This window comes from Macaca thibetana, chromosome X, assembly GCF_024542745.1.
Source record: "Macaca thibetana thibetana isolate TM-01 chromosome X, ASM2454274v1, whole genome shotgun sequence".
Lineage (NCBI taxonomy): Eukaryota > Metazoa > Chordata > Mammalia > Primates > Cercopithecidae > Macaca > Macaca thibetana.
This window is the reverse complement of record NC_065598.1, coordinates 114,229,277-114,241,566: the sequence shown is the minus strand read 5'-3', so window position 1 is coordinate 114,241,566 and position 12,290 is coordinate 114,229,277. Positions and strand designations below refer to the sequence as shown.

Below are 12,290 nucleotides of genomic sequence, written 5' to 3'. Positions count from 1 at the left end.
TTGCCTCCAGCTAATCCTAAATTTATGGTAGGGATCCATTACTCAGTCAGACTATATCTGTGATCCAGAAATGCTTCAGGGGGAGCTGGAGATATTGTCAAGGAGACAACCCTTAACAGCTGTCTTCCCCTTCTCAGCCTGAGGGTGGAATTATGCCCAAGGGTCCCTGTGTAAGTGGGAAAGCCACACAAGGAGGAGACCCTTCTCCACTGGAGATATGATTATTTTCCATTTGGCAAAAGGTAAGTGGGGCTTATTTCTGACATGCCTGCTAAGACCCCACATCTCTCACTCTGGTTTCCTTTCTTCTGGATCCATTAGCTATACAGGAGAAAACACTGAGATAGACACTAATAGTGTTGACCCTAAAGTTGTTAAGCAGCCCCTAGGGTCAGAAGACTGTTGCCCTCTTGTACTACAGCAGGAAAAGTCACTTCCATGAACTATTCGATCTTCAGTTTTAAACATCAACACAAGCTTTCACTCACTGCCATAGTTACACTCCCTGCAGCCTCACGACCATGACCAAGTGGCGCAGGGTTCTCACATTCAGAAAGAGGAAACTAGTTGCTTGGACTCCTCCATCTTTCCCCTCCTCTCTTAGTCCCAGCAACAGAGAGACTCATATAGCAGAGATATTCCATTTTTTTAAAAAAATTATTTTTTTTGTGAAAGTTAAAGGAAAATATTCTAGGGGCATTACTTCTCACAAGGAAGTGGTTGGGGAAGGCCACAATAGCCTAAAGGCAAGCTTTCTTAAATGTTTGGTTTGGGCCTACACCTCACACTTTTGGCCTGATCCCTTAGTTGATACCCTGTAAAACAAGGTTGAAGACAGCATAGGGTATTAATAGGACCTAAGTAATCAACAACCAACCTGACCTTTGCATGGGAAACTTCCCTTAAGTACCAAAATGACAACTCCAAATGGAAGGATGGTTGATAGCATTAAGTCAAGGGTCCTGACACCCAGTGCTACATAAAAGCTGGGGCAAGCATGGAATTGGCCAGTGGGATCAATTCCCTTGAAGGGGCAGGATTCTAATGGATTAAGTGACATTCAGAACAACTAGGAGATTGTGAAAGAAGAAATCCAGGTATACAGTTATGTCAGAAATACTGACACTGAACCAATTTTATTTCCTGCCAGATTTTTACCTGATGTCCCATCTGAAGTGTTAGGAATGTGGATGCCTACATTACTCTCCAAGACATTTTCTGTTCCCTTTATTTGAGTACAAATAGTTAAAAAGATACAATGGCAGATTATTAGCATCTTGCTGTTGTTGAATCAAATTGAATTTAGTCATTTAAGAAACTGAGACTTCAAAACAATTTTTCTTACTGCTCGCGGTCTTGACTGTCCCTCAGCCCTTCTTAAGGAAGCAGGCACACCATCTATTCCGGTTGTTGCCTTTAAACGTCTTGAACTTGGCCTTCAGTATGGGCTCTCCCTTTTCTGGCCCTTATAATTAGGAGACACCAGTTCATAGTGATCAAGAACAAGGGTTATCAAGCTGGACAGACCTTTCAAATGCTTGATCTGCCACTGGGAGAATTAGGGGAAGTTACATCATCTCTCAAACTTCGTTTTCCCCATCCGTAAAACGGAGCCCACAATAGCAAATGCTTTAAAGAATTGTTGTGAGGCTTCAGTGAGATGTATCTATGGAGAGCATTCCCTGCTTAGCACACCGTAAGCCCTTAGTAAAAGTTAGTTGTCATTATTGTAGTTATTATTAATAAAGCTGGGCTTGGAGTTGGTTGATATGGCCTCTCCCCAAGAGCTCCCAATGGGGCCTGGTAGTAATAAGGAAGCACTGGAGAACCTGGCCAGGAGCACCCCAGGAGCATAACCTTGGTAAGCTTCACTGTGGCCCCTTCTTTGGCTATAGTGTCTGAAGGCTGTCTGCCCTGAGCTGAGCAGAGTCTACAACAGAAGCAAGCATGTCAGCTTCATGACAGCAAGAATTTGTTTTGTTTATTGTTGTAGGCCCATTTCCTGGAATGGGATGTAATGCATTGTAGATGCTTAGCCAGTGTTTGTTAAACATAAAAAGCAGGGATTCTGACCCACATCAAGAGGACCATGGCGGGGACCACTGCCTCAAATTCAAGTGTACCATTTTCTTCAAAATGGAATCAACTAAACTGTCTGCTGAATCCCAAGGAAAATCCAAATGATCAATTTTTGTCCCTTTAGGAAACCATTCCGTAGATTTTCTTTAAAATCTATAGATTTTAAAATTCTGTAGATTTTCTTTAAAATCCCAGAAAGTCATTCTTGACAGGATTAAGATAAGCAACGAACACAGTCAAGATTCTATCCAAATAATTCATGGAATAATAGGAGCAAAGAGTGTAGTTTGGATGCCAATTCCAGGTCATAACTCAAAGATTCGCCTCTACGAGAACTGGACTTCCAAAGTCCAATTCAGACATTAAAAGAAAGATCAGAACTAAATAAGATTTGTATTTAACATCAGTAAGGAGATAACATCAGGATTCTGATTTTTCACGAACAAGCAATTTGAAGTTTCTGTCTTTGGGGATTGGCAAAAGTGTGCAGCACCCCAGAGGGGAAATCAAGGCTAGTAGTCTTTGGTTTGAGTAGGTATTAGAAATGAAGACGGGAAGGTAGGAAATTCTTCCCTGGGCTTATTTTTTTCACTTTGGATTCTTAGTTCTTCAACCAACTTTGGATTCCTTTCTCTTATTAAAGAATAAGAGAAAACCACTAATTTGAGGGAGAGCGCACAGGTTTTAACTTGTTCCTTCTATTCTCCCTCTTGACAGAACCCACCATCACGCCAACGCCGACTCAGCATCATCCCACCTGTTATCCAACCTGACATAATTTCTAAGAACTTGGTAGAAATCTCTCTCGATGATGAGTCACCCAAGAATCCACAAAAGAAGGCTTTACCACATGAGAGTTTGACAGCCACTCAGGTGAGTATATATTAAGGGGCAGGTTGAGGGGGCTCACAGATCAGAGGCATAATTTCTTCTTGTGTCATCTATTCTCCCGCTGGAGCTCAACACTAGGGGGATGATTGGGGAAGGAGCTGACATTCTTGGCTTTTGATTTGCATGGTGGTTTTCCATCCAATTCTACAAACCAAATAATCACCTTTTTAATGTATAAGCAAGAGAAGATAGTATTTTGGAAAAAATAAGTTTGCAGATGTTTTGAGTTATTTCATGAAGATAAAAATAGAGACTTTTACTGAAGCATAGTCTCTACACTTTGAAATCCAGAAAATATCAGAGGTTAGGGCATATAATATTGTTTGACACATATCCATGTGAAAAATCAGCTGACACATGAGAGGGTGATGTGTCTATTTCATACGTCTAGGTTTGTCAACCAGATAATATCAATCAGCGTATAGTAGTGCGTGCCCGTATCAACACTTCCATTCTCAAACTAATGTGTGTTTAATTGAATTGGTTGTTGGTGAACTTGAAAGGGCTCTGAGAGTGAAGTAGAGTTTAGAATGATTAACCTTTGGAAATAAAAAGTAAACAGAAACCTAATTTTTAAGGAAGAGAATTGACCAGTCAGAACAAAACTCTATTTTGATGTTAAAAGATCCTATGAAGTGAAGCAGCCCTCAGTTAGATATGTCAACAAAGAAACAAATTAGGTTAAAACCAAAGTTAAAGCACAGACTGGTAGTAGGTGGATGGATGCTTATTGTTTTATGGATCTGGGTTACGACTACAAGTATTTTCTGCAGGATGCCACTAAATCAGATTAATTGGGATGCATAATCTGAGTTAGTGGAAGAATTGAATTAGATACCATTTTTTATTGTGGTAAAATACAGATCACATAAAATTTATCATTTTAACCATTTTAAAGTATACAATTCAGTGACAGTACATACATTCACAATGTGATGCAATCATCACCACTATCAAAGTCCAGAACCTGTTTGGTTCTCCCAAATGCAAGCCCAGTTCCTATTGAGCAGTCATTCACCATTCGTATCTCCCACCAGCCCCTGACAACAACTATTCTGCTTTCTATCTCTGTACTTGCCTACTCTGGATATTTCATGTAAATGGAATCATACAATATGTGGCTTTTGTGTTAACTTCTTCCACTTAGCATAATGTGTTTGAGGTTCATCCATGTCATGACATTTATCAGTACTTCATTTCTATTTATGATTAAATAATATTTCATTATATGGATGTACCACATTTTGTTTAGCCATTCATCCATTGATAGACACTTGTGTCCTATCTACCTTTTGGTTATTGTGTATAGTGCTATTATGAACATTCGTGTACGAATTTTTGTTTGAATACCTGTTTTCAATTCTTTTGGGTATATACCTGGAGTGGAATTGCTGGGTTATATGGTAATTCTATGTTTAATCAAACTGTTTTCCCCAACAGCAGTACCGCTTTACATTACACTTGTTAGGTTCCTGTTTTAAAAAAATTATAGTCATGCTAGTGGGTGTGAAATAGTATCTCATTGTGGTTTTGATTTGCATTTCTCTAGTAAATAATGATGTTAAGTATCTTTTCATGTGCTTGTTAGCCATTTGTGTATCTTCTTTGGAGAAATATCGATTTCTCCTTTGCCCATTTATTAATTGGGTTATTTATCTTTTTGTTGTTGAGTTTGTAAACCAGAAAAGTACCTAAGACAAATTGTCAGAAACAATTTGAAAATTTTATTTTGCCATGGTTAAGGATGCGCACCTGGGAGGCAGGTCTGTACCTTTCTCTAAAGATGATTTTGAGGACTTCAGTGTTTAAAGGGGAAAAGATGGATATTGGGGAAAGATGAACACAATTTTAAAAGGTGTGGGAAGATAAGAGACAAATAGTTGCGTTTGAGTCTTTGATCAGTCTTTCACTGAATACACAATTTACATATGAGAGGGGATAGAGAAATGGTCACTTATGCCTTCATCTTCCTCAGTGAATCTGCATTTTTACATCAGAAGAAGCAATCAAATATGCATTTGTCTCAGGTGAGCAGAGGGATGAGTTTGAGTTTTGTCCTTTGTTCCACACCTGTGAAGATAAGCTGTCAATATACCTTGTCAGGGTAAAATTCTTAAAGCTTAAAGTTTGGGCTGATTAAATTCCCTGGCCTCAGTCACATTGCAGGGTAAATGCTGGTAGTTAACATTTGGGGGTTAAGTTATTCCACTGAATTGGCTAATAAGGAGTTAATTTAGAGTGCTACAAGTTTGCCTCTTTTTGTAATGTCTCATGCTTTACCTGGATGACTTACACCATAATTCCACAGCATTGTATACAAATAAGTCTCCCAAGCACAGAGCCATCTTTTTTTTTAAGCAATCCTCTGCTGCGTATGCCTGTAGTCTCAGATACTCAGGAGACTGAGGCAGGAAGATCACTTGAGGTTAGGAACTTGAGGCTGTAGTGCGCTATGATCATGCCTGTGTGTAGTCACCATACTTCCACCTGGGCAGTGTAGTGAGACTCTGTCTCTAAAATAAAATAAAATTTTAGTTTTAAAATCCTCTAATACATCAAAGGAGAACATAATGCTCCTTCCCCCATGATTGCACAAAAATTTACAACTTTCAAAGTGATTTTCCATATATAGTTACATTCAATTCTCTCGATAACTCTGTAAAGCAGATAGGAAAGACTCTCATTGTAGATGAAAAAAAATTGAGGTTCAGTGAGGTGAAGTGACTTGGCCAAGGCCACAGAGCCAATCAAAGATAGAGCTGGGGCTTGATCCCAGGACTCCTGACCAAATCCATAGCACTTTTCACTGAACTATGTGGCCTCTAGCAGTCATCTAACTTTGTATAACCAATGCCCAGCAATAGCAACAACAGCTAACATTTATCAAGACTTTCTTAAGTAATGGGCACTATGTTAAGCACTTTCCTTGTATAATTTTATTTAATCTTTACAACAACAAACCAAAGTATATATTACAATTATTCCCATTTTACAGACATGAAAACTGAGGCTCAAAAGGGCTAGGGAACCTGCTCAAGGTCAGACAGCCAATAAATTGTAGAGCTAGGATGTCATATTCAGGCCTATTTGGTTTCAAAGTCCATGTTCTTATTCTCTATACTAGTTAAGAAATTGAAGAGATTGTGACAGAAGGGGGAGGGGGCTGCAGGGAATATCAGAAATTCCACCTTCAAGAACTTTCAAGTTGGCAAAAATATTGACCACAACAACTTTAAGTAACACAGATTTTGAATGAAGCAGCAGCTGTGCAGAAACTCTCAGGAATGGGCACTTTGCCACACCCAGGGAGTTAAAATCCCTACAGTCATTACTGGGTCTCACACTCTGTGCCAGTACCTCTTGGTGCAGAAGTTTCCCACCAAGAACTACTTTTCCCACCAAGAATTGCTTATTCTTGTGGAGATAGACACATGCTTTTAGTTTTGACTCACATAGAACCCAACTCTCCAACATCCCAGTGTCAGTTTCAGAATGTATTTTTTCCCAGAGTGACAGCTTTATGGGCCAAATGCTTGACGAAATCTGGGCCTAAACAGCCACCTGGTAATCCCCTTATTTAAGACATTACAATCAGAGCTTTCCTTTGTCTCAAGAAGACAGTCAACCTTCTCTCTGTCCCTGCTCAAAAGGGGAAAACCCTAGCATCATACAACAGAAAAATAAATCATTAAAAAGTACTACCAAAATGTGCATTATTGACTAAACTCCTTTGCACTGGGTCTAGAAACTTGACAGAAGGGAAAAAAGAAGTGAAAATGTGTTATTATTTTCCAAAGAGAAGCTCTTATCCCAGCTAACAGCAAATAAATGTCCAGCTCTCTAACAACCAGTGCTGAAGAATCCTTTCCCCTGGCCTGAGGTCCAACCCAGGTTCCTTATCTAAGATGATTCTGGATTAGTAGGTACCAGGCCGGGCACGTCTCCCAGATGTTGAGGCACGAGAAGCCCATTTAATTCCAGATATTAATCTGAAGATGTCTGTGCTAAACTCTCTCTAAAACACAGGAGAAGAAATGAAAACATCTCAGCCATACTTAATAATACGCATAATGGACCAAATGTTTTCCCTTATAAGTGGGAGCTAAATAATGTGTACACAGTGGACATAGAGTGTGGAAAATAAACGTCAGAGATTTGGAAGGGTGGGAGTGAGGGAGGAGGGTGAGGGATGATAAATTGCTTAATGGGCACAATGTATATTATTTGGGTGATGGTTACAGTAAAAGTAAAAGCTCAGACTTCACCTCTATGCGACATATCCATGTAACAAACTACGCTTCTACCCCTTACATTTATACAAACGAAAAAATAATATGCAGATTGGGTTCGGACAGGGTATGTCGGCTGTCAGAGTGCATGGAAGGAGAAGTAGGGTTGGAGGGGAGTGAGGATGGAAAAGTAGAGAAAGGTGTCCCACTTTCTCCACTTGTTTTTCTTTCAGAATTCTGCCAGGAAGGGATTCTATTTGCTTTTCTTGGGTAACTCATAAAATCCTGTAGTTGGCTCCTGTGGTTACTTTTTTTTTTTTAAAGACAGTCTCGCTCTGTCGCCCAGGCTGGAATGCCGTGGTGCAATCTCAGCTCACTGCAACCTCCGCCTCCCGGGTTCAAGCAATTCTCCTGCTTCGGCCCCCCCGAGTAGCTGGGACTACAGGTGTGCACCACCATGCCTGGCTATTTGTGTGTGTGTGTGTATTTTTAGTAGAGACGGGGTTTCACTGTGTTAGCCAGGATGGTGTCCATCTCCTGACCTTGAGATCTGCCCTCCTAGGCCTCCCAATGTGTTAGGATTACAGGCATGAGCCACCGTGTGGTAACTTTTCTAGGTTGCTGCTAACCAATAGGACTGAGGGAAAGAGGACTTAAGAAGGCCTAAGAAGAAGCCACACTTCCCAAAAGGAGTCCATATATTTCTGACTCCTGTTCTAAGGCAACTGACAGAATTATTCCTGAACTTGCTGTACTCATATTTGAAAATGGGAGCCTTTCTCGTCATGCTAGAGGACTAGGCAGTGGTTCTCAACTTTGGCTCCTGGAAGACTCATTTGGAAACCCTGATAAAGCTCTTCTAAAGCCTTTCCTCTGATATTCTTACTCATTAGGCCTTAATATGTCCCCAAAACGTGCTTTTTCAACATTGGTTCCAGGTGATTTTGGTGCTGGGGGATTCCAGACCATACATTGAGAAATACTGCATAGACTTCCAGAGAGTGTATAGTTTATTTAACTCACTGGTGAGTTAAGGGAAGTCATAACATACACATATAATCTATACTCACATAACATACTCTAAACCTAACAACAGACATCCTCTTAAGACTGTTTTATTTATTTATTTATTTATTTATTATTATACTTTAAGTTCTAGGGTGCATGTGCACAACGTTCAGGTTTGTTACATATGTATACATGCGCCATGTTGGTGTGCTGCACCCATGAACTTGTCATTTACATTAGGTATATCTCCTAATGCTATCCCTCCCTGCTACCCTCTCCCCACGATAGGCCCCAGTGTGTGATGTTCCTCTTCCTGTGTCCAAGTGATCTCACTGTTCAATTCCCACCTATGAGTGAGAACATGCAGTGTTTGGTTTTCTGTTCTTGCGATAGTTTGCTGAGAATGATGGTTTCCAGCTGCATCCATGTCCCCACAAAGGACACGAACTCATCTTTTTTATGGCTGCATAGTATTCCATGGTGTATATGTGCCACATTTTCTTAATCCAGTCTGTCACTGATGGACATTTGGGTTGATTCCAAGTCTTTGCTATTGTGAATAGTGCTGCAATAAACATACGTGTGCATGTGTCTTTATAGCAGCATGATTTATAATCCTTTGGGTATATCCCCAGTAATGGGATGGCTGGGCCAAATGGTATTTCTAGTTCTAGATCCTTGAGGAATCGCCACACTGTTTTCCATAATGGTTGAATTAGTTTACAGTCCCACCAACAGTGTAAAAGTGTTCCTGTTTCTCCACATCCTCTCCAGCACCTGTTGTTTCCTGATTTTTTAATGATTGCCATTCTAACCAGTGTGAGATGGTATCTCATTGTGGTTTTGATTTGCATTTCTCTGATGACCACTGATGATGAGCATTTTTTCATGTGTCTGTTGGCTGTATGAATGTCTTCTTTTGAGAAGTATCTGTTCATATCCTTTGCCCACTTTTTGATGGAGTTGTTTGTTTTTTTCTTGTAAATTTGTTTGAGTTCTTTGTAGGTTCTGGATATTAGCCCTTTGTCAGATGAGTAGATTGCAAAAATTGTTCTCCCATTCTGTAGGTTGCTTGTTCACTCTGATTGTAGTTTCTTTTGCTGTGCAGAAGCTCTTTAGTTTAATTAGATCCCATTTGTCAATGTTGGCTTTTGTTGCCGTTGCTTTTGGTGTTTTAGACATGAAGTCCTTGCCCATGCCTATGTCGTGAATGGTATTACCTAGGTTTTCTTCTAGGGTTTTTATGGTTTTAGGTCTAATATTTAAGTCTCTAATCCATCTTGAATTAATTTTCGTATAAGGAGTAAGGAAAGGATCCAGTTTCAGCATTCTACTTATGGCTAGCCAATTTTCCCAGCACCATTTATTAAATAGGGAATCCTTTCCCCATTTCTTGTTTTTCTCAGGTTTGTCAAAGATCAGATGGCTGTAGATGTGTGGTATTATTTCTGAGGGCTCTGTTCTGTTCCATTGGTCTATATCTCTGTTTTGGTACCAGTACCATGCTGTTTTGGTTACTGTAGCCCTGCAGTATAGTTTGAAGTCAGGTAGCGTGATGCCTCCAGCTTTGTTCTTTTGGCTTAGGATTGTCTTGGCAATGTGGGGTCTTTTTTGGTTCCAGATGAACTTTAAAGCAGTTTTTTCCAATTATGTGAAGAAACTCATTGGTAGCTTGATGGGGATGGCATTGAATCTATAAATTACCTTGGGCAGTATGGCCATTTTCACAATATTGATTCTTCCTATCCATGAGCATGGTATATTCTTCCATTTGTTTGTGTCCTCTTTTATGTCACTGAGCAGTGGTTTGCAGTTGTCCTTGAAGAGGTCCTTTACATCCCTTGTAAGTTGGATTCCTAGGTATTTTATTCTCTTTGAAGCTATTGTGAATGGAAGTTCATTCATGATTTGACTCTCTGTTTGTCTGTTACTGGTATATAAGAATGCTTGTGGTTTTTGCACATTTATTTTGTATCCTGAGACTTTGCTGAAGTTGCTTATCAGCTTAAGGAGATTTTGGGCTGAGACAATGGGGTTTTCTAAATATACAATCATGTCATCTGCAAACAGGGACAATTTGACTTCTTCTTTTCCTAACTGAATACGCTTTATTTCTTTCTCCTGCCTGATTGCCTTAGCCAGAACTTCCAACACTATGTTGAATAGGAGTGATGAGAGAGGGCATCCCTGTCTTGTGCCAGTTTTCAAAGGGAATGCTTCCAGTTTTTGCCCATTCAGTATGATATTGGCTGTGGGTTTGTCATAAATAGCTCTTATTATTTTGAGATACATTCCATCAATACTGAATTTATTGAGAGTTTTTAGCATGAAGGGCTGTTGAATTTTGTCAAAGGCCTTTTCTGCATCTGTTGAGATAATCATATGGTTTTTGTCTTTGGTTCTGTTTATATGCTGGATTACGTTTAGTGATTTGCATATGTTGAACCAGCCTTGCATCCCAGGGATGAAGCCCACTTTCTCATGGTGGATAAGCTTTTTGATGTGCTGCTGGATTCAGTTTGCCAGTATCTTACTGAGGATTTTTGCATCGATGTTCATCAGGGATATTGGTCTAAAATTCCCTTTTTTTGTTGTGTCTCTGCCACGCTTTGGTATCAGGATGATGTTGGCCTCATAAAAGGAGTTAGGGAGGATTCCCTCTTTTTCTATTGATTGGAATAGTTTCAGAAGGAATGGTAGCAGCTCCTCCTTGTAACTCTGGTAGAATTCGGCTGTGAATCCGTCTGGTCCTGGACTTTTTTTGGTTGGTAGGCTATTAATTATTGCCTCAATTTCAGAGCCTGCTATTGGTCTATTCAGGGATTCAACTTCTTCCTGGTTTAGTCTTGGGAGAGTGTATGTGTCCAGGAAATTATCCATTTCTTCTAGGTTTTCTAGTTTATTTGCGTAGAGGTGTTTATAGTATTCTCTGATGGTAGTTTGTATTTCTGTGGGATTGGTGGTGATATCCCCTTTATCATTTTTCATTGTGTCTATTAGATTCTTCTCTCTTTTCTTCTTTATTAGTCTTGCTAGTGGTCTATCAATTTTGTTGATCTTTTCAAAAAACCAGCTCCTGGATTCATTGATTTTTTTTGGAGGGTTTTTTATGTCTCTATCTCCTTCAGTTCTGCTCTGATCTTAGTTATTTCTTGCCTTCTGCTAGCTTTTGAATGTGTTTGCTCTTGCTTCTCTAGTTCTTTTAATTGTGATGTTATGGTGTCAATTTTGGATCTTTCCAGCTTTCTCTTGTGGGCATTTAGTGGTATAAATTTCCCTCTACACACTGCTTTAAATGTGTCCCAGAGATTCTGGTATGTTGTATCTTTGTTCTCATTGGTTTCAAAGAACATCTTTATTTCTGCCTTCATTTTGTTATGTACCCAGTAGTCATTCAGGAGCAGGTTGTTCAGTTTCCATGTAGTTGAGTGGTTTTGAGTGAGTTTCTTCATCCTGAGTTCTAGTTTGATTGCACTGTGGTCTGAGAGACAGTTTGTTATAATTTCTGTTCTTGCACATTTCCTGAGGAGTGCTTTACCTCCAACTATGTGGCCAATTTTGGAATAAGTATGATGTGGTGCTGAGAAGAATGTATATTCTGTTGATTTGGTGTGGAGAGTTCTGTAGATGTCTATTAGGTCTGTTTGGTGCAGAGCTGAGTTCAATTCCTGGATATTCTTGTTAACTTTATGTCTTGTTGATCTGTCTAATATTACAGTGGGGTGTTAAAGTCTCCCATTTTTATTGTATGAGAATCTAAGTCTCTTTGTAAGTCTCTAAGGACTTGCATTATGAATCCGGGTGCTCCTGTATTGGGTGCATGTATATTTAGGATAGTTAGCTCTTCCTGATGAATTGATCCCTTTACCATTATGTAATGGCCTTCTTTGTCTCTTTTGATCTTTGACGGTTTAAAGCCTGTTTTATCAGAGACTAGGATTGCAATCTTTGCTTTTTTTGTCTTCCATTTGCTTGGTAGATCTTCCTCCATCCCTTTATTTTGAGCCTATGTGTGTCTCTGCATGTGAGATGGGTCTCCTGAATACAGCAAACTGATGGGTCTTGACTCTTTATCCAATTTGC

The 12,290-nt window shown here is 39.6% G+C and overlaps 2 protein-coding genes across 3 annotated transcripts in view; one reads left to right on the top strand and one right to left on the bottom strand.

Moving 5' to 3' along the window:
• The window catches only part of NDUFA1 (NADH:ubiquinone oxidoreductase subunit A1), a 970,503-nt gene that overhangs the window by 788,615 nt on the left and 169,598 nt on the right, over positions 1–12,290 (bottom strand). The window lies entirely within an intron of this gene.
• The window catches only part of KIAA1210 (KIAA1210 ortholog), an 80,360-nt gene that overhangs the window by 44,728 nt on the left and 23,342 nt on the right, over positions 1–12,290 (top strand). For both annotated transcript variants that reach the window (XM_050776084.1, XM_050776085.1), the window contains exon 6: positions 2,797–2,952. In XM_050776084.1, coding sequence (XP_050632041.1) covers positions 2,797–2,952 — 156 coding nt within the window. The remainder of the gene's footprint in view (positions 1–2,796; positions 2,953–12,290) is intronic.